General features: G+C 34.1%; 1 protein-coding gene across 2 annotated transcripts; it reads left to right on the top strand.

The window, feature by feature from the left end:
• Nucleotides 1–2,232: 2,232 nt before the first annotated feature.
• LOC135615119 (protein PAT1 homolog 2-like) lies at nucleotides 2,233–12,319 on the top strand. 2 transcript variants are annotated; one of them, XM_065113209.1, is made up of 5 exons: nucleotides 2,233–2,814; nucleotides 3,604–3,721; nucleotides 4,383–4,439; nucleotides 8,508–8,577; nucleotides 9,655–12,319. In XM_065113209.1, exons 2-5 carry the CDS (start codon nucleotides 3,608–3,610, stop codon nucleotides 11,685–11,687), a joined length of 2,274 nt encoding a protein of 757 aa, XP_064969281.1. In that variant the 5' UTR covers nucleotides 2,233–2,814; nucleotides 3,604–3,607; the 3' UTR covers nucleotides 11,688–12,319. The 2 variants fall into 2 exon arrangements, with proteins under 2 accessions (XP_064969281.1, XP_064969280.1); XM_065113208.1 differs by having other exon boundaries at nucleotides 3,558–3,721.
• Nucleotides 12,320–21,773: the final 9,454 nt, after the last annotated feature.

The following is a 21,773-nucleotide window of genomic DNA, read 5'->3' as shown; positions in this document are numbered from 1 at the left end:
AGACCGAATCACCCATCAAGATTAGAATTCCACCAAACACGAAAAGTTTTGGACAAAAGATCATATCGATTTTGATATATCGGATTGAAGATGTGGATCAAATTTGACATTAATAGTATGGATGCTGACCAATGGATCATCAACAGCCAAGTTTCAGATTACAAGATCACATGATTGTCTGAAATTATTGTGTTGAAACAAAATCATCCTCTTTGAGTTTAACAACCATTTAATAATTTTTTTTGCCATACTATTATATATATATATATATATATATAATATAAAATTCATTCGACTCTTTTAGTAAAGTTGACTATTTAGCTCATGTTACCACATCAATTATTTTTCTAAAAATACTAACATGACAAAAAGTCGGAAGGTTTGACATTAGGCTTGTGAAGCATGCATCACTTTTCGAGTCAAACAAGAATACGAAAGTAGCTTCTTTTCTCTTTGGTTTCACTCTCATTCCTCTGGACACAAGGATTCAATCAGGCTCCTCTGATATTAGATCGGTTTTGATGTCATTTGTTATGATTCGTTTGACATGATAATATTAAATTTCCATTAATTTATAGAGCATGAAATCACTAGCTGAAGACAATATCTCCATGGGGCTCAGCTCGCGTGAATGCATGCAGTGGACCACGACCATGCCGATCCATGCTGAATAGAATGGCGAACGGATCGACTTGGCACCAAATGGTGGTTCCGAGTTCAGTGGCGTGTATCTTGCATGGACCCTGGAGGAGATGGTGAACCTGATTCCTCTACAGTTTCTCCAGTCTTCCGTCTCTCGATCTGCCAAATGCAATGAGTCGTGTCGTCAGAGAGTTTATGTGATCCATCGTTGACAAATGGCCATGAATCCAAGTCTCATATCCATGGACTGCTGCTGCAAAGTCTGAGAAGAAAAGGTTGCTTCAACCATCATTCATTCTTCTTCAGCTGTATTAAAGAAAGAGAGAAGACCTCGATGATCGTTGATTAGAGCAGCAGGTGTTTGCTTTTCGGGCCCTCCTTCCCGAGCATCTCCTTTAATTTCCGTACTCAATTCCTGCGCTGGACGAGTCGTGGACAGGAGGTTGACCTGAGCTGCGACATCAGGAGAACATTGAGTGCACCGACCCAATATATATAGACTTGTCCTCTTCCAGTCCATGAAGCCCACAAGATTTATCTGTCTTCTTCTTCTTCTTCCATAAGCATGCATTTCTAATAGTAGAGGTAGGCAAGAGGCAATTATTTAGCAAGTGGCATTTACTTTGGGATCTGACATTTAGGTTTCAAGCGAAACATTCTGTAGGATCTGTCCAGTGATTGGATCCAAGCCAGCAGCCAATTCAGTGACTGATGCAGAGGGCCATACTTGGGTTGGTGGATTATCTCATGTCTCATAAAATAATCCTACTGATTAAATCTTAAATTTATGTTATTGAAATTAATAATTAAATTTAAATTGAAAAAGTCTGTGCAAGATTATACCCATAGGAGAATATTAAATTATAAATTTCATTCAATTAATATAAATAAATATGCTTATACATATTCTTTTATATCTTTTCTCTCACTTTCTGTAGAGAAAATCCAAGACTATTTTTCTCTTCATCTAGAGATATATAAAATATTTTATAAAATAATGGTATCTTAATTTTTATGATTTATTTCCTTAAAAAAAATCATACTTTAATTTCTTCTCTTCCAAAAACACTAGTTTTAGGAATTCAAAAATTGAACGAATTTGGTGACGCAATAATGATTATCTAAAAATACATATGAGATATGATAAGAAAGAACTTAGGTGGAATTAGTAACCCATCATACCTATTTTATAAATAAATCCATTTTTAATATATTATTATGTAATTAGGTACTTAAAATTATATATATATATATATATATATATATATATATATATATATATATATATATATATATATATATATATATATCATGCTACCATAGTAGTTAAAATTTATTATATAGGAATATATGACATATAAAAGAATATACATAGAAAACTGTTATAGGACCTTAAAAAAAAGGAATCATAAAAGTTTTGTAATAGGACAACCCAATTTTCTCACTTTTTTCCTTTACCTCTAAAAAACAAAAAAGCCAAAAAAAAAAGACTATTATTATTATTATTATTATTATTATTATTATTATTTATACCAGGTTTTTTGTCCTCACGCCTCATGCCCACTCGATTTCCTCACCCTCTCCGCCACATAATCCCACATCTCTCTCTCTCTGGGATCCGATCATTAATCCTACTGCTAAAACCACAAGTGTTGGCTTATGATTGTTGGGGAGGCAGAGTTTAATCCAAAGATCGATGTCATTAGTCTAAATTAACATGAATAAAAATTAAGAATATTTTTCTCTTTCTCTCTCTTTCACCACCGCCACGGCCTTATATCTGTTCATCCGTCGATGGACATTACAAGCTGCATAAAGACGATCATAGAATTATATACCCATTAAAACCCTCTCACCTTCACTCTCCTTATAAATATTTCTTTTGGAGTAGTATTAGGTTCTTATTCTGTTATTATTTCTTTTCATCGGACTTCTTTTTTAAGTCTTCCGGCCATCGAGGTTGGATCTTTTTTGCTGCCAGATCTCAGTTCTCGCCAGACAACCTTAGGGTAGATTCGAATTCGGGGCCTTGCTTTTTTTTTTCCTTGTCTTTGTGGTCGTGATTTCCGATACTAGGGCTCTCGTTTATGGCGGTGATCGATGGAGAAGGCGGGGGCTCGGAGGACGCAGGCGCCGGTGATGGGATTGGAGGACACGGCGGCGGTGTCTCTGGTGAGATCTCTCTTTTCTTTTTCTCTTCTCGTTTTTCATCGAGATCTCGGACTATATGGCGCTGTAGATTTGGTTTTGTGGGTTGATTTGGTGGAAAGATTGGTTCTTGATGGAGTCGTACTGTTGAATTGGGTTTAAGGGATGTGGGATGCCGCTTTCTCGTCGGGTTTTTCTTCTGTATCTTTTGCATGAGGTCTTCAGGTGATCGTAAAGTGACTTGGACAAGTGGTTGGCCTTCTAGTGGCGGATCCATCTTTTGTCTTAATGCCAAAATGACGAACTTGTTCTTTTTTTTATCGGATCAGGAAAACGATGCCTATATTATTATTTTTAGTCGGATGTTGATTTCTGTTTCTTCTTTCTCTGGGTACTTGCTCTCTGATCTTGTTGGTCTACGTGGCCTTGGATTTGAAATGGTCAGCTAGCCCTCTTAGTGGGCACCTGGACATGAAAACCTGACTTCTTGTATATGGTGATTAAACTAAGCTAATTGTTCAAACTTAGAACGTTTAGTTGTGACTAGGTACGAGATCTTTCAAACAAGGCACATGCGACACGGTCTTCCCGTATTTTTGACGATTTCATTGAGTTTCAATGTTTGCATGTGTAATGCCTCCATGAATTCTGTTCCTTACTCTACGTCAGCTGTTAAGCAAGGATGATGGTACTGAAATTGCTATGTTTAGCTAATAAATCTTGGTTCGTATTTAACTTCATCTCATGCCTTCTTACTCTCGATGCAGATATAGCTCAATTTGATGCTTCACAATATGCATTTTTTGGAAATAGTGTCATGGAGGAAGTTGAGCTAGGGGGATTGGAAGATGATGATGTTGGTGACGATTCTGGCTTTCTTGGGATTGATGATGAGGATTATCAATTTTCTTACCTGGGGGATAGAGTAGAAGTAAGTCTCTTCAACAGGAATACACAATTACTTGATATTGTCATCATTCATATCCTAATTATGCTTCCTAGTTTATTTTAATTTGGTTTATATCAACATTGCTGGAGTCAATCTTCACTACTGATTTTCACTCATATCTATTCCATTGTATCTGGTAGCTTGGTTTCGTCTGTTAACACTTTGATACCAATCTGGATTCTTATGTTTACCATGAATGTCTTGATATTGATATTTTGCTTTGTACATGCTTTCAAGCTTGCTGCTGCTCCACTCCATAGTTTTGTGTGCAACTTTAATATACAATATTAGCTTATCTTTATTATGTCAACATTGGATACATTATGATCAAAACTGACAGAGTATTAAATTTGTTATATTTTGGTTAAAGTCATTCTAATCAGCAAACTTTCCTGTTTCTTGTGCTGTTCCCTTTTAACCATTAATCTCTATTAAGCAGCTATTCATCTTTTTCCTATCTTGTTCTTCTGAATTATTGTTCTTGCATGCAAAGATGCATGAATATACTTTTTTATGCTAATATCGCATATATGAGTTTTGCACCTATGATGTTGGTTCATTTGAGCACATATCTTGCTCTGACAGTATGGAAGTGGTTTTATGAAGCCCTGTTCTTAATAAAACAATCTTACCATATTTACAGGGGGAAGGCATTGGATCCATCACTGATATTGATGACCTTGCAAGTACCTTTTCAAAGGTTAGTTTTTTTCCCCATGTTTTATTCATATAGATATTTTCCAGTAAAGTGTTATGGATCACAAGTCTATAGAATTACTAGATATAGTAAAGACCTAATGGGCCTGGAAGCTATTAGCTTCCTTGATGGTACGGGAAGTAATTGAAGCTTGAAGGTGTGGAGTATGCATAAGACATATGCATCATGTTACCTATGTTATCTTGAACTTTAAGAATCAAATACATGTTCTTGATCGACCGCCATGCTAATGCCTCTTGGAGTTGAGATATTTTCTTTTATCATTTTATTTTAGGACTTTTAATGAGGTTAGTTGGTGATGACTAATGATTTCATGACAGTATTGGAGTAGCAATAAGTGAAAATTGTCCAGTTAATGTCTTGGTAGAATATGATAAAGTACCAATCTGAGGCACATATTTGTCTCATTTGGTTTAATACAGGTGCTATCTTTCTGCTGGATAATTGACATATATAGTGCTATCTGAATTTACATATTCTTGAGTCAAATGCTTGCTAGACTGTTTGCCTATAGAATATCTACTATTAACTTACAGTGGCTTTCCCTATCATCATGACATGAAGTAAGTTATTTTGGATTTTGAGGCTTATTATATCTTCTATTATTTCACATTCTGCCATTAGCTGGTATCATATTAATAGCTTGAAAATTCCTATATACCTTGGTTTCTTGGTATTATTTGGCATTCTGATAACTCTATCATTAAGCTTTAGGAAAGAGTTATTGAAAACAGGATAAGACTTGAAACAAATATCTCTGAAAGTCAATTTGGTTTTATGACACGAAGATCAACCATAGAATTTATTTATTTATTAAGATACTTAACGAAAAAGTATAGGGAAAAAAAGAAAGATTTGTATATGATTTTTATTGATTTAGAGAAAACCTATGATGGAGTTCATAGAGATTTATTATGATCGGTTTTTAAAAAAGATATATCCATCAATTATATTAATGTTATTAAGGATATGCATAATAATGGAACCATTAGTGTTAGAACTAAAGGGAGTGTGTCTAGTGAGTTTCCTATTAGCATAAGATTACATCAATGTTTCGCATTAAGTCCCTACCTTTTCACATTGATAATGGATGACTTTTCTAGTTATTTACATAATAGACCTCTTTGGTATATGTTATTTGCTGATGAAATTGTCTTAGTTGATGAGAGTCTAGGTGAAATTAATTATAAACTTCAGTTATGGAGATGATTCTTATAAACTAAAGGTTTTAGATTAAGTAGGACTAAAACTGAATATATGAGACATAATTTTAGTAATATTAGGAATAGACAGGAGCATGGTCTGCAGTACCGGACCGTACCACCCGATATGGGCGGTACGTACCGGTCCGACAGGCTTCCGGTACGTGGACCGTCTGTTACCGGTTCGACACTGTAGCACTGTAGCAATGCTACAGTGCTAGGCACGCCTAAATATACCGAGCGGTACACCTGGGTGTATCGCTCGGTATACCGTACCGTACCGGTACCGAGCCCAGGTCGAAACTCCGGTACGGTACGGTATTGCGGACCTTGGACAGGAGAATATGGTTAAGTTGGATGAACAAGAAGTTTCTTCAAGTAAAGACTTTAGGCATTTTGAATCAATTATTCAACAAGATGAAGAGATCGATAAAATATTATTCATAGAGTAAAATAGGATGATTAAGATGACGAGGGACGTAAGGAGTTTTGTGTGATCATTGGATAGATACCTTTCAGATTAAAAGAAAGAAGACAGTTGTGAGACCAACAATGCTTTATGGATTTGAGTGTTGGGTAGTTAAGAAACAATATATACAAAAAGTTAGTGTTGCTGAGATGGATGTGTGAAGTTACTAGGAAAGATAATAAAGAAAATATTTTTATCCGTGAATAATTAGGTATCATTGTATTGTATTAATAGAGGATAAGATGAGAGAAAATTATTTAAGATGGTATAGACATGTGCTTAGGAGGCATATGGATGTCATAATCAGAAGAGGTGAAATGATTAATATTAGTGGTACGAGGAAAGGTAGAGGAAGACCTAAAAAGAGCTTAATAGAAATTATAAATAAAGATTAAGTATTCTAAAGTTAACATATGACTTTTTATAGATCTCAACGGTGGCAAAAGATCCATGTAGGAGACCCTAATAGTTGTGATTTATAGCTTTGTTGTTGTTGCTATTGTTGTTATTGTACCTTAGTGTCGTTGTATCTTCTGTTTTATTCTTCTTGCCGCATTAGATGCTCACATATGCATCCATATTTAGTTCTCATGATTGGTTCATTCTTATGCAACTTTTGGTAAACGAAAATTAATAAAGTGAAGATTGCGTATAACCTGGTGCAGTCTGATGCTTTCAGCATGCCTTAGTGTTGTTGTAAACCAGACTTTGAAATATCGATGACTAGTTGAGAGTTACAAGATTTCACCTTGAGGGCATCGATTTTTTGTAACGTGTTTCCTAAAAATTAACACCTTAAGGCTTTGTCAGTTGACCAAAATTTGGTCTAGGTTTCTAGAATCTATGACTTCCAACTAAAGGCTCCTTAGATATTGCTTCTCCTAAAGCTTTAAGATTTAAATTTTTCATGTATTGGCGTTCATGAATATGTCATATTAGTCAAGGGCCTGACGCATCTGCTTGATGCTTACATTAGATGTGTGCCTGGTGCATGATCTCATGCCTTAAATGGAACACAAATATGTTACATAGTCCTTCCACAACCAGTAGAGGGAAAGTTTGATTTCTTTTCTTTCTTGTTATGGACTGAAATGCCAAGCTTTCTGAATTTTTGCTATAGAAGCTCTTGTCATTAAATAAGCTTAAGCATGCAATTTATGTAGCTCTGTTATTTTTCTATTAACATGATCTTATATAATTTTCAAAGACTGTACGAGTTTGGGGCTTAAGACATAGATCTCACCTTATCAAGAGACTGGATGTGATACCTTGGCCATCCTCTTTTTTAGAATTGTTTTCTGTGGTTGACTTTCCTATATGACAACATGCGGCCATTATATGATAATACAGCTGGAATATGTTGAAAGATTTTGCTCTCCACAGCAGGAAGGAGGAATGTTTTTTCAACATAATCTGTATAAATTTTTTTGCTTTTTTTATAGATTAAACTGTACGAACAACCTCTTTTGCTATATATTTGCTTAAATGACTGTTTTATGAGGATGAGAAGGCACCACCTATCATGGTTTGATGTTTTGGGTATCAGGCCCATGCCTGTCCCCAAATGGACCGATACAGGTTCGGCATGTGCCAGCATACTGATACACGATATGCTGCACATGCCACAGAACTTTTTTTAAGATTCGAGAACATTTGAAGAGGTATGTGCCATGGTCCATGCCGTCTATCGTACAGGACATACCAGTCTAGGAGAAATGTAGAACTATGTACCTATTCTATGTTGAAACAAGCAACAATGCATGTACTTCCAACTCTTCTATGTTCAAAATGGAAGCATTTATGTTCCTTGGAGGCCTATTGTGGGTAATTTTTCTATGATTGGATATTAGCAAAATATTGTGATGGGTTTAAAAAGACTATGCATTATGGTACTCCACTTCTACATTTGCTACAAATTTTTATCTTGTAAGTTTCTTCCCCTTGTTTAGTTCTAATTGATGGTTATGACTGGTGGATTTTGGTTCCTTTTTTTTGTTTCTTTAGTGCCATATAGTTAGCACAACTTAGGCATGTTCAGATAGGCTACGATTCATTACATTCAGTTGTCTTGGATTTGAAGACCAATGAGATATATGCATTTCATTCGAATGATTACTTTTGCAAAGGCAGCTGTTTAAGAAACACATTGTTTGTTCTGGCAATACTCTAAGCATCTTGATATTGCAAGTTTCAATGGGTTGACACTTTGTTTGTAGAAAATATGTTCACTGTGCATGATCATAAGTAGTCTATTATTGTGCTATATTTGTTGTTATAGCTGTTAAACCTGGAAATTTATTGGTCCATGTATCATATGCTCATGGTTATATGCTGCTGCACCATATTTTGTTAATTATATTTATTTTTGGTTTCTTTTAGTTGAACAAGAATACTGTTGAACTGAGGAGCACGGGGGTAATTGGTGATAGGGGTTCTTTATCTAGGGAAGGTAAGGTTATTTCTGTTAATAAGATATTCCAATAAGTAGAGTGTTTGTTTGAAAAAAATTTGTTTTGTGAAGATATATGCAAAGGGGAACATCAGTTTATAGTTGTGTGTGCCATGGTTTATTAGAATATAAGAAGTCATAGGCTAAACTTCTTGATGATTCTTAATTAACATGGTGGTCTGTTGAAAACTGCATGTTAAAAATATATGGCTGTGGTTCATTGGAAACTGCATGCTGAAAGATATATGGCAGTAATTTTTCACTGGATCTGATTGTTTTCAAATTTTTGGACGAGCATGATTGATGTTATAAATGGTACAACGTGACTATAATTCTATTTGTGCTACCTCTTTCCTTATTGAGAGGTGTCTTCTAGAGTTATATCAATTGCAATGGAACTTGCCCATTTAGTCATCATCTTCTCAACTTCTTTTGATGACTGTATATTCCGTGACTACAATTTCACAAGGGTAACAGCAAGGCTTCCAATTGCTACTCCAGTTAAGATTGGTAGAAAAATAGTAATGTTATGATGTTAAGGGGTCTTGTGATTGCCTTTTGTATAGAGGCATAATACCTGATACATGCTTATGCTTCCTGTCTTGGCTTGATATGTACGACTTGTCTTTGAAACCTTCAATATCTGGTTTTTGCATGCTAGAACTAAGATGTAACTTTTTACATGAAGTCCCCTCCTTTTGAAGATCTTTAGCAAAATTTTCCTGTATAAGTTTCAGGCACATCTCTTGAGACCTGTGTTTTCAGATTTTGTAAGTTTCTGAAGAAGTTCCTAGAAACTACATAAGATGTAATGAGTATCATCCAAGATGTAATGATTAAATTCTCTCTCCTTGCATATATAGTGTCATATTTGCGACTCGTTTGCTTGCTTATGATCTCCTTTTCTTTGCATCAAGTTAAATTGTTGATTTACTTTCTGTGTGAATTAAATTGTTTCATATACCTGTTAGGACTTAATTTGGTAACATAATTCTTAATGAATTTGATATTCCAAGCTTGTTGACCTGTCCGACAACTTGGTCAATGAACACTTTTTGACTAATATTCTCTGTTTAGGTTCATCAACAGCAAACTGGGCACAGGAGCCAGGATTCTCAAACTGGCAAGATCAGCATATATTAGATGTCGAAAATGTCCAGGATGGTAGAAGGTGGTGGTCACATCCACATCCTCATTCAGGGCATTTTACGGACTCCAGACCTCTGTACAGAACATCCTCCTCTCCTCAGCAGCAACAACAATTCCAACCTAGTGAACCAATCCATATACCAAAATCTCATCACATTTCCTTTCCTCCACCTGGTGCACCCTCACAGTTTTTCCCACATCACACACACCATGGAATGGTTTCATCTCCTCCTGGTGTCCAGGTGCCTTTCTCTCCGCCAAATCCCTATCCTTTATCCCAACTTCGTCCTTCAGCAGCACTGGCTCAGTTTTGTCCACCTGGGCTCCCCGGTAATATCAGGCAACAGAATCATTGGTCAGAACGACCTAGTTTCCTTTCATGGGACAATTCAAATATGTTATCTGATGTCACCCAGCATCACAGGCCTCAGTTAAACAATTCAGTTCCTTCTCAACTGCTGACACAACAACAACAACAACAACATGGAATTCACCAACTTTTGCCTCCAATCTCACATTTTCCCCACATGCAGCCTCAGCAGTTCCACCCTGGTCATTCCCCATCACAGATGATGAATAGGTTTGAAGCTGAGTTTAGAGACCCGAGATTGAGACCAATGTCCAGGGGGAGACAGAGCTTTGGTTTTTCTCAACAGTCTTCTGATATTGGCAGCCAGAAGTTAGATAATGGGTGGCCAAAATTTCGTTCAAAGTACATGACAACTGAAGAGCTTGAAAATATTTTGAGAATGCAACACGCTGCAACTCATTGCAATGACCCCTACATAGATGATTATTATCACCAAGCTTGCCTAGCAAAAAAATCTGCTGGATCAAGTATGAAGCACCATTTCTGCCCAAATGTCACCAAGGATCTGTCTTTTAGAGCACGGTCAAAGGACGAGCCACATGCGTATCTCCGGGTGGATGCTCTTGGAAGACTTTCCTTCTCCTCAATCCGTAGACCTCGTCCGCTTCTTGAAGTTGAATCACAATCAGCAACAGTGGATAACATCTACGACCAGAAATCACCTATAAAGCCTCTAGAGCAGGAACCTATGTTGGCTGCTAGAATCACCATTGAGGACGGCTTTTGCCTTCTGCTTGCTGTAGATGACATCGATCGCCTCTTAAAATTCAGCCAGCCACAGGATGGTGGCTCCCAACTTAGGAGGAAAAGGGAATTCCTCTTACAAGAGCTTGTTGCATCACTTCAGCTAGTTGATCCATTTAGCCCTGGTAAATCTGGCCACTCTGGGCTAACCCCAAATGATGATATTGTGTTTCTTCGCCTAGTCTTTCTGCCAAAGGGCCAGAAGCTTCTTTCCCGGTACCTTCAACTCCTAATCCCAAGCAGTAGTGAGCTAATCCGTGTCATTTGCATGGCTATATTCCGCCACCTGAGATTTCTATTTGGGGTCCTGCCATTGGATTCTAGTTCACCTGAAAGCACAGTTAATCTTGCAAAGACTATTTCTTTATGCATAAATGGCATGGACCTTAGTGCTCTCAGTGCTTGCCTAGCTGCCATTGTTTGTTCCTCGGAACAGCCACCTCTTCGTCCACTTGGAAGCTCTGCTGGTGATTGTGCCACCGTCATCATAAAATCCCTTCTTGATAAGGCGACTGAGCTGCTGACAGACCGTAATACTGCTACCAACCATAGCATACCTAGCCGTAATATGTGGCAGGCATCATTTGATGCCTTCTTTGGGCTTCTCACAAAGTACTGTCTTAGTAAATATGACAGTATAATGCTGTCTGTACCTCTCCAGGCTCCAAATGCTGCTATTGCTGGGCCAGAAGTCACCGGAGCTATACGCAGGGAGATGCCTGTGGAGTTGTTACGAGCTAGTCTCCCTCATACTAACGATCATCAGCGTAAGCTACTGCTTGATTTTGCTCAAAGAACGATCCCTGCTACCGAACACAATGCTGATGGGGGGAACAATGGGCATTAACTTATCAATTAGTTCAGGGTTCATGTGCCACATAATGCTTTGAAGAAAAAGCAGTTGGTTATTTGACATTCTTCTCCCTCCAAACAACCAAGACAAGCTGTTGCCTGGGGAAGGGGAAAAGACTGTTGGGCAGATTCGCACGGTGTTATTATCCTATTATTATTTTTAACTTCCACTTTCGCTGCTGTTTTTAGAAACCCGTAGAACTACTTCGTATATTGCACTTGCTTTTATGAACCAAAACATTGTTGGAGTTTTGACTGGAAGACTTCTTCTGGGGAGCTTATTTTGGTGCTCTGGATTGGAACTCCAGATAAGTAGGGATAGGAAATTGTACAGATTCTGTTGCATTCGGAAGCATTTCCTCATCGGCCGTTGTGTTGTCCAAGGTTGGTTCTGGTAGACGTAGGCGAGGCGTGTAAACCTTTTCTTCTTTTCTTGTTTAATTGCTTGTTTTGGAGGAGTTAGCCTTCAGCTGTACTCGTGAGGGAGTTGTGAAAACCATGCTACTGTTTTATGTTTTATCTGCATAAATTGCTTTTGATCATTTGTTGTTCTTCGAGTTCGGAGAAAACCATGAATAATTTACCTGTTTTCCCATATGAATTTAATTGGTTTTGAGTGGCTGGTTAGATGGCATTTGGTCAGGTTTTTACTGCACTTGGTTTTGGATATCAGCTGCACACATTGATCCAAATCTTGCCACTTGCATCACATATTTAAGATGTGTGTTCATTCCTGGTGGATGAAGCTTATTTGGTTGACTTGCAAGAAGCTTTCCTTGTATCCTGGTTATCATCTTTATGTTACCTCAGCTATCCCTACTATTGCTACCAGACTAAGTTATTTATTATCATTATTATATATTATATTTTTGGAATTTTGTATGATTTTTTATTTATTTTGATGAGTAAAGAAATAAATTGAGAGTAGAATTCATCACTAGATGTTTATACCTTAGTAAAATATAAATGAAAAATGAGCAAGCCTGCTGATCAATCTAAATTGGTCTTGTTTGATAAGATAAATTGAACCAAACACTTATTTGGTTGGTTCTGTCCATATTCTCCAATTACGTAAAAGTTTTTTTTAATATTATATTTTTTTATTTATGCTGAATTCAGTATCGAAGGAGAATTTGTATCATAATAATTCATAGCCTTTATGAATTGGATCTCATATATTATATTAAAAGATCAATCTGGACTTGGCGTTCTATGTTAAAAGAATAATAGTAATAAAAAGGAAGATATAGCTCTCATCAAATGGCCTCATTCCCCCGATTGCAAGAAAGAATAATAGTAATATTAGCAATAAAAAAAAAAAAGAAGATATAGATCAACAAGGAACCGCTTTCCTTTTATTTTGAGTCCATTCTCCACTTATGCAAGTTTCATTCTCCTCCCTCGTCATAATAATGCACACACAAATCCTACATTGCCCGATCTTAATTAGAAGATGTCACAATTAAAATTACAGAATAATTTCAGAAAGAATTAAATAATCTCTTTTCTTTTTATTTGTGTATATTTATGATATCCATATTGATTAATCCGATTGTGACATAGCCACGTAATATAATTAATGATATCCATGTTGATTGTCATCAATTATCGCATCCACAATGTTTTCACAGACTATTTATCATTTCATTTTGCCTATACAATTGTTCAGCCCCTAGTTTTTATGTTTTCTCTTTTAAGCCTTTACAGTTTTTATATTTTTAGGCTAAAAATATTCTATGATTCTATGCAAAACATTAGTTATCTCAAACCCTTGAATAGGGCTTTGAGGTAGTATTAGGCCCTGCATAAGTTTATATACAAAGTGTGCACAGATTTGCCTAATACAAAGTTAGAGAAACTCAATGCAAGTTCTTCGAAACAAGCTTAGAGAAATATTACCAACACCATTGACAACTCTTTGAGGTAGAGAACCCATAAGAATAGACAAAATCTTATATCAACAAGATGTAGTCCTGAGTCGATCGGCTGATAGAAGATATTAAAGAGTCCATGCAACACATATAAAAAGTAGTGCTGATCTCATAACAAGAATTACAATGCTCAAATGAGCTCTATATGTGACAGGGGATAACTCCGATGTCACTGCTAAGGATGTAAAGGAACTAAAAAATTTTCTTTAAACGTGGAGCAATACTTCTAGGCAATAAGGCCTAATTCTAAAGTGATCATTATTTGTTTTAGAAGAGAATTGAACATCCAAATAGTTTTTTCGAACTACATATGAGATTTTAGCTTAATAGCTCATCCGACTGCTTCCTCTTTGGAGGTTTGGGTAGACAAGCCAATGCCTTTGGCTAAAAGATGAAGTTGGTGAATATAATGCAATCGGAAGGCGATAGTCAATTGCAATCCAGTTTCTTTCGAGGTTTAGAATTCATTTTGAATATGCTTAGTTATCCTTTGCAAAAAGAGATGTATATTCTTAATTTATAATTTAATTTTAATAAAATATTTTTACTTCTTATCTATGCCTCATCTTCTTCTTCTCCTCCTCTTCCTCCTTTTAATCACCTAAAGTTATGTAATATAATTTAAAAAATATTAATAAAATAAGATAAATTGAAGATCGAAAAAGGGAAGATAAGAAATAATTTTTTATATTTATTATAATAATTTAATATTTTTAGAGTTATATATATTTTGTAATAATTCAGAAGATATTATACTCATAATGTTTCAAACTTTTACTAATTACCTAATAGGAAAAAATAAAAATAAAAAACTAAATTAGAGGAGTTATAAATAATAAAATAATAAAATAATAAATGAATTTTAAAAATTATAAATCATAAAATTTGTGAATAATAAGAAGGAATTTTAAATAATAAGTTCCATAATAATTAGGACGATGCCAGCAATTTCTCCCACAAAAGCTCAGTGTCCTTTTTATTAAAAGACGAAAATACCCCCTTGATTGACCAATTGACTTTGGTTGATACTTATTAGCCAACCTCCTCTTTCCATTGCTGATTAGCTCAGTGGACCAGTTTTTAATATTGATCTGATTATTGACAATGATAGTAAATAATTTGATCATTTAATATTATCAATCATAATAAAATAATCTGATTATTTGACTCTTTCTTATATATATACATATAAATATATATATATATATATATATATATATATATATATATATTTATATGTATATATTATTATAATTTTTTTAAAACATATATTTGTAGTACATATGTCCACCTAAATTATCATATGTGGAAGAGAAATAAAAGAAGAAAAAAAAAATCTTATCCAAACAGGATGGTAACCCGGTCATCTTATTTATTCTGTTGAGGAAAATTCTCTATTCTATTGAGGAAATCCTCCCTCCTAATCCCTATAAATAGGAGAGGGACATACTTATATATTCAAACTACTTCACTTAAACGCTCTCCTACACTCTGCTATTTATAAGGATTAAGAGGAAGGATTTTCGTCAATAAAATAGAGAATTTTTCTTAACAGAATAAATAAGATTTCCTTATATAGTTGAGGAAATCTTATCTTCTATCAATAATACCAACTAAGTACAATAGAGATTTTTTTTGTGTCAATAATGTTACTAAGATAATAAATACCCCATTTGAATATTTCATAGATATTTTATTTTTCTCTTTCTCGAATACTTTTTATCATGCATTCTTGAAGATGACATGTTTCCGATCAATGGGGTCAATTTATCATTCTTGGTATTCAATGTTTCTATTCTTCTTCATCCGAGGACATGGAAGAATTGATGTCTATCGATTATTATTTAAGAAGTTGCTTACGCCTATCATGGGTATAATGAATGAATTATTTTGTATGATAAATTTATTGAAGTGAAATGATATGATCCCTATCGGTTCCATCAAGTATATTAGCATTTGCATTTGCTTTCGATAGAGGTGATTTTGTGAGCATATGTGCCAAGCTTTAAGTTGATAATTGATGTAGAATCTTCATGATTATCGAAATGGTCAATCTAAATATGGCATCGGAAAGCAATCAACAAACTAGTATTTATGATCCCACCTGAACACGTAAATATCAATACGATATGTGTTCGTATATTATCTTAACATCTCTTGATTATCCACCTTTTTTATGTTGCACTCGAAGATGTCACCATAGCAAAGCCAACTTTATGTGATACAACAATACCTTCCAAATGATACAACAATCTCATTGATATTATAAGAAGCTTTGGGAGGTAGGTCATTCAATGATACAATGATATTGTCGAATACATAAACTCTGTTATAGTCATTTCTGTACATTCAATGTACTCTACGGATAGAGAAATACATACAGTTGAAAGATTTCGTTGAAATTATTCATTTGAAAATTTTCTAAAAAGCTAATTATAGATTCTTCTCTCCATCGGAATAATAGGACCGTTATGTTTATTACTAAACTTGTTGAAGAGATGAAATATAACCAAGGTCTATCCTTTTGATCAGAGGTTGAATCGATCATCAGAAGAAGAAGAATTAGGTCAAAAATTAGGATACATTATGGGAAAATGAAACTTCCATGGAAGAGAAGCAAATGAAACACTTTCATAAAAATTCTCATAAAAGTTTTCATTCTATACATGCTAGATCATGAATTAGTAACTGCATCCCTGTAAAATGGATATTGTATTTGAATTCCTTAGTCGCAAAGAAAAATTAGAACAGAAACTAAATGGATATTCAACAAGTTGGCTAAAGATCGCAATCCTTGTAAAATGAGGAAGAAAACGAAAGAATAATATAAAGAGTGTTCACAGTAAGAGGAAGATTGAGTCGGATAAAACTAATTAAAATTTTGAGAGGGATAAAGCAGTTGTGAAAAAAAGAGAGTTATAAATGACCATCTTTCTATTTTTTTCAAAGATTAATAGATCAATTTGAGAAAATTAAGTTGAAATTTTTCTAAAATTTCCTATTTATGCCTTATTTTAAGGATTCAAGCGAATATTCTTTCATAGACCCCTTTAATATGATCATAGATTCTGCGTAAAGTCTTCACGTGAAAAATAAAAATAAAAATCACCCTAATTATACTATTTTTGAATGAGATCCAAAAATAATATAACCCCCCCTTCAAAAATTAATATAACTAAAGTTGCACATTTTGAAAATGAGTTGTGGACACTTAAATAATCATATTTTTTATTTTTTTAAATATTGGTATATCAATTCGGAAAAAAATTCAGCCATAAATAGGCTGAAATATTTTGCAATTTCTACTTTAGGCCTTATTTTGAGGACTCAAGATGAGATTTTTATTTTTTTTTAAAGACAACTCTTGTATCATTAGAAATGTATTTTTTAGAAAATTATAGTTTTTAACCTCAGTTATACCATTTTTTTTTTATAAGCTTCAAAGTCTGAAATTTTAAAAAATTTACAAATTAAAGCATGATTTACAAAAATATTTGCATATTATGGCTTTGAGGTTTTTTTATTCAATTTGATGATAAAATGCAAATAAAAAAGAACAAAAAATACATTGTCACAATGTAATATTTCAAAATTACATCATAAAGCACAAAATCATATATGGTTGCCAATTCTGTGAAAAGTCTGCATGAATGATGATTTTGTCCATAATGTAATATTTCACCATTGAAGTGAAATGCAATATCCAAATCGAGACAAATCTTAACTATTGAGGCACCGATGGAAGCAAGGGATAACTTATCCCACATCAGCATGCCACTTGGCCGAGTCCTAATCCAAGAAGGACTTGGGCCCCAACAAAGATGCATGGCCAGATCAATGCTGTACGGTAGGAGACACGTGGAACTCCTTGCGCGTCTAGGAATGCCTCTTCACGCAATCTCAAAAGAGTCTCGATTTCTTCGTGACTCCAACCAATCACAACTATTTAAGGAAGGGAATCATAGTGTTGAACATATAGAAGAAAAGTCAAATGGAGGAAGTAGCATTACTAACGCAAAGGAAACGATCAGTCAATGATAAATAAAATACATTATCAAGTTTTGATGACAAGAGGTGATAATAGAAATCTCCTTTGATGACGATAAAATATACCGATAGCCTCCGCATATAAATTTATATAGAGTTGAGCTTCTTTAAAGTATATATATATATATATATATATATATATATATATATATATATATATATATATATATATATATATATATATATATATATATATATATATATATATATATATATATATATATATATATATATATATATATGATGTTTTGATAGCTAACACGATGATAATAATTGAGAGAGAATTTTACCCGTAGTGAGAAGCGTATGGAGAAGGTCAAATGGAGCCACCCGAAAGTTCAAGAGAATTTTAAGAATAGTAAAAAGTTCTTCATCAAAGTAAAATATTTTTTTATAAACATTATAAAATTGTATGTCACTCCATACATAAGTGTTAGAAGGGTCATCTAGAACACTTCCTGAGGAAATAGTTGAAGAACAATTAAAGTTGGCAAATCGTGGCCACAATTATAGACAATGACTCCATCAACCTTTCATCGATTCCTTATATGAATTTGATACTATCATTCGTGGCTAAACCAAAGGTACAAACTTGAGTTTGACCCCACTCTAAATATTCAAGAAGAGTTCTTCACTAGAAAGATTCAAGTGAAAAAAGAAATCACTTGTGTGATTTTTAACACTAAGTGTCAAAAGAATCTCATCTCGGTGAGCCCAATCAAGAAGCTCTGCGTAGGGATAACATCACATTTGCAACCATATCATCTTAGACGGCTTTATGATGATGTGAAAATAAAGATCGATAAGCAATACAAGATATACTTCACCATCACAAAAGAATTTATTGACGAGTGACATGTGAGATGGTCCCGTTTGACATATGCTAAGTCGTTCTTGAGAGCCCTGAATCGAGATATTATTTACTTTTTGACCCCATAAGTATTAACTTCAAAAGGATAGAAGAAAGTTTTTCATTATTCAAGATTCAATTGGTTCAACAGAAGACTTGACAATCGCCAGCCAAGCAAAAAGGATGGTGAGTGCTTGTTGAAAGCTCATGGCTCTCACTTTAGCATACAGAAAACTAAAGTCTACCTCAAACATAAGAAAAGAGAAAGAAAAACCAAGAGGTACAATAGCAAAAAGAAAGTCCTCAAGTTAACGATGATTGATAATAAGGAGAATCCCATTAAAATAACATACATAGATAGTATAATTGAGCATAGCGACACATACCACGTCGTCAGATCAAAGAAAAACCTCCTCCCTATAGATAAAGAGATAAGAAGCCTCGAAACAAGATACAATGGGATGTGAATCACCTAATTGGGGGAGTAGTAATCAGCGATGATCTTGTCGAGTCTAGATCAAGATCAATCTCAACCATTTAAGCAAGATGCAACTCATTCAAACCAAGGCAAATCTCAACCATTGAAGTAAGGGGTGACTTATCCATATCGGCACACCACTTGGCCAAGTCCTAATCCAAGTAGGACTTGGAACCCAATAAAGATATATATATATATATGCCTAGAACAAAGTTGCGTTGTGTCGTAGGAGACGTGCTCATGGAGCTCCTTGCATGCTTAGGATTATCTCTTCACCCAATCTCAAAGGAGTCCCAATTTCTTCGGGATTCCAACCAATCATAGCTACTCAAGGAAGGGAATTGTAACCTTAAACATATGGAAGAGAAACCCAACCCTGTGAGAAGCTATATCATCGGAGAAACCTCTTGTTAACACCCTACAACAACAAAATTCTACAGTAACGAGAGATACTTTTCGTTGACGGTCATAAAGGACTCTACCTCAAGTGTTTCCAGCAAGTTCCCTCGACCACCAACCAGTTTAGAGGCTGCTCTACCCCGGAGAACAAGAGGAGAAGGTAGACGAGGCATTGTTGCCCAGAATCAAGTCGCCAACATCTCTATTTTGGGCTGCCAACTAGTGCAGGCCTCATCCTTGATCCTTCCAACAAATCGATGGCCTCAATAACTCCCTAACCCTCTATCCTAGCTTTAGTAGGATGTCTTGATAGTGGAGTTCCCAGCATAGCGTAGTAACTAAGACAGCAAAATATTGTTTGGCCTTCTTTTGACGACCTCAATTCAACCCTTTTTTAAATCTAATAGTTTTCCCGATAAATGGGCTCTATTTTAAACCAATTCAGACCTTCCAAAATGACCTCGATCAATATATTGACTTATCAACTACTCATTCGGTACATCTTTGAAGTTTTCGATATATTGTTAACTCTTCTAACATATCATCTAATCTTCTAGGACTTTACCCAAACCTCCTATATGTCGATCTTCCATCGACATGTTGGCTTTCTTATGATATCTAATCTTTTGACATAACATCTGATCTTTTCGATACGATGCCCAAATCTATAACAAAAAGTCTTACCTCGAACATGTTGACTAATATTTTGACTTAACGTCCAATTCTGACACGATAACCTTTTGGTACTATATCAGTCTCTCTAGCTTAATATTTAGTCATTCGGTGATTCGAGTCTACGATCGAAGTATTTCTTGTGTCAATTATCTCAAAAGCACGTTAGTTCATCAAGATTATCAATTGATTTGATAATTAAAATATAAGATTTAACAAAAAGATTGAGTTGACTTAATTACTGAATTATACACACTTATTATTTTTTTATTTATTTATCTATATTAACAAAAAAAAGTCCTAAATAAAAACCAATTAAATGGGCATCAAAAATCTAATATTAAATTTTTTTATTTATCTAGATTAACAAAAAAAAAGTCCTAAATAAAAACCTATTAAATGAGCATAAAAAATCTTAAATTTTACTTACATATATAGTCTTTTTCAGAATAGCTTTTCTTAAAATTACAAAGTTAAATGGGCAAAGATAGGCTTATAGTCATATTTTAAAATAGCCCTGATGTAGACTTTTAGAGGAAGCACTCTTTAAATTTGGATTACTCGTTCAAGCTTTTCTTTGTCATCATCTTTAAATTTGAAATAAATATAGTTTATTTCGAAACTTTTATAGCGTAATGAATCTTTTGCCCGCATTTATAGCGAGTAGGTTTCTTTCTTTCTATTAAATCTTTCCGAAACGAAAAAAAATTCTTTGCCCTTCCGATCTTATTCGGTTTCCTCTTTCTATCAAAAGGTTCAGAGCATTTAGAATTCCCTCTTCTATTTTTTTCATTTAAGTACATATTCTATAACAAAAATATCAAAATTCCCTTTTCTCCTAGTAATATTTGGTTTTATGGTTGATCCCTAATTTTAAGGTGATTAGAAATTCCAGCTCTTATAAGTAAGTTGTTTATCTTGTATTATTATATTTCCCCATCTCTTCTAGCCTTGTTTTTGAGAATGGTTTTAACAATTTTTATATTATACTTTCATTTAAGCAAAAAATAATGAGCTTTACAATAAAAACATTGCATATATCTTTATTACTATTTATTATTATTATTTTTAAAACAATGTATCATATATTAGTGAAAAATTTATGATAGTCAAATTTTTAGTAGGTGTTTGAGACATAACTTCTAAGGTCAAATGTCAAAAAACATTGCATGAGTGCATGATATTTTTTTAAACAAATTTAAAAATTATAAAAATGACATAAAATATAGGACTTGAATAATTCTGAAAAAATAAAAAAAAAATTCATAAAAGAAGAAAAACACTAACATATTTTCAATTCCAATTCAAAGGTATCTTAAAACTTTCAAAACATTTTGGGATGTCTTGCTATGCAATGTACTGTCTTTGAATTTTGGCTAAAAATAGTACATTGCATATTAGTAAAATCTTTACCAAGTATTTATAACCTAATTAGAAGGTTAAATGCACAAAAAAAATTACACGAGTGCATCATATTTTTGATGAAATTTGAAAATTTATTTGAAAATTAGAAAATGACATATTGTGAAGGACCTGAATAATTCTGAAAAATACTAAAAAAAATTAAAATAGAAAAACACTGACATATGCCCATTTGGATCTAATTCAAAGGTATCCAAAATATTCATTTTGATAAGTCCTACTATGCAATGCACTATATTTGTATTTTGACTAAAAAATAATATATTGCATATTAGTTAGTAA

This window comes from Musa acuminata, chromosome BXJ2-6 (genome assembly GCF_036884655.1).
Source record: "Musa acuminata AAA Group cultivar baxijiao chromosome BXJ2-6, Cavendish_Baxijiao_AAA, whole genome shotgun sequence".
NCBI lineage: Eukaryota > Viridiplantae > Streptophyta > Magnoliopsida > Zingiberales > Musaceae > Musa > Musa acuminata.
The sequence above is the reverse complement of the archived record's forward strand: the minus strand, read 5'-3'. Positions and strand labels throughout refer to the sequence as shown.

Bases quoted from the DNA above. Each gene is read 5' to 3' on its own strand.
- LOC135615119 (XM_065113208.1), top strand. From the start codon at position 2,730: ATGGCGGTGATCGATGGAGAAGGCGGGGGCTCGGAGGACGCAGGCGCC. The intron at 2,815-3,557 runs GTGAGATCTCTC...CTCTCGATGCAG, and splicing joins ACACGGCGGCGGTGTCTCTG to ATATAGCTCAATTTGATGCT. The intron at 3,722-4,382 runs GTAAGTCTCTTC...CCATATTTACAG, and splicing joins ACCTGGGGGATAGAGTAGAA to GGGGAAGGCATTGGATCCAT.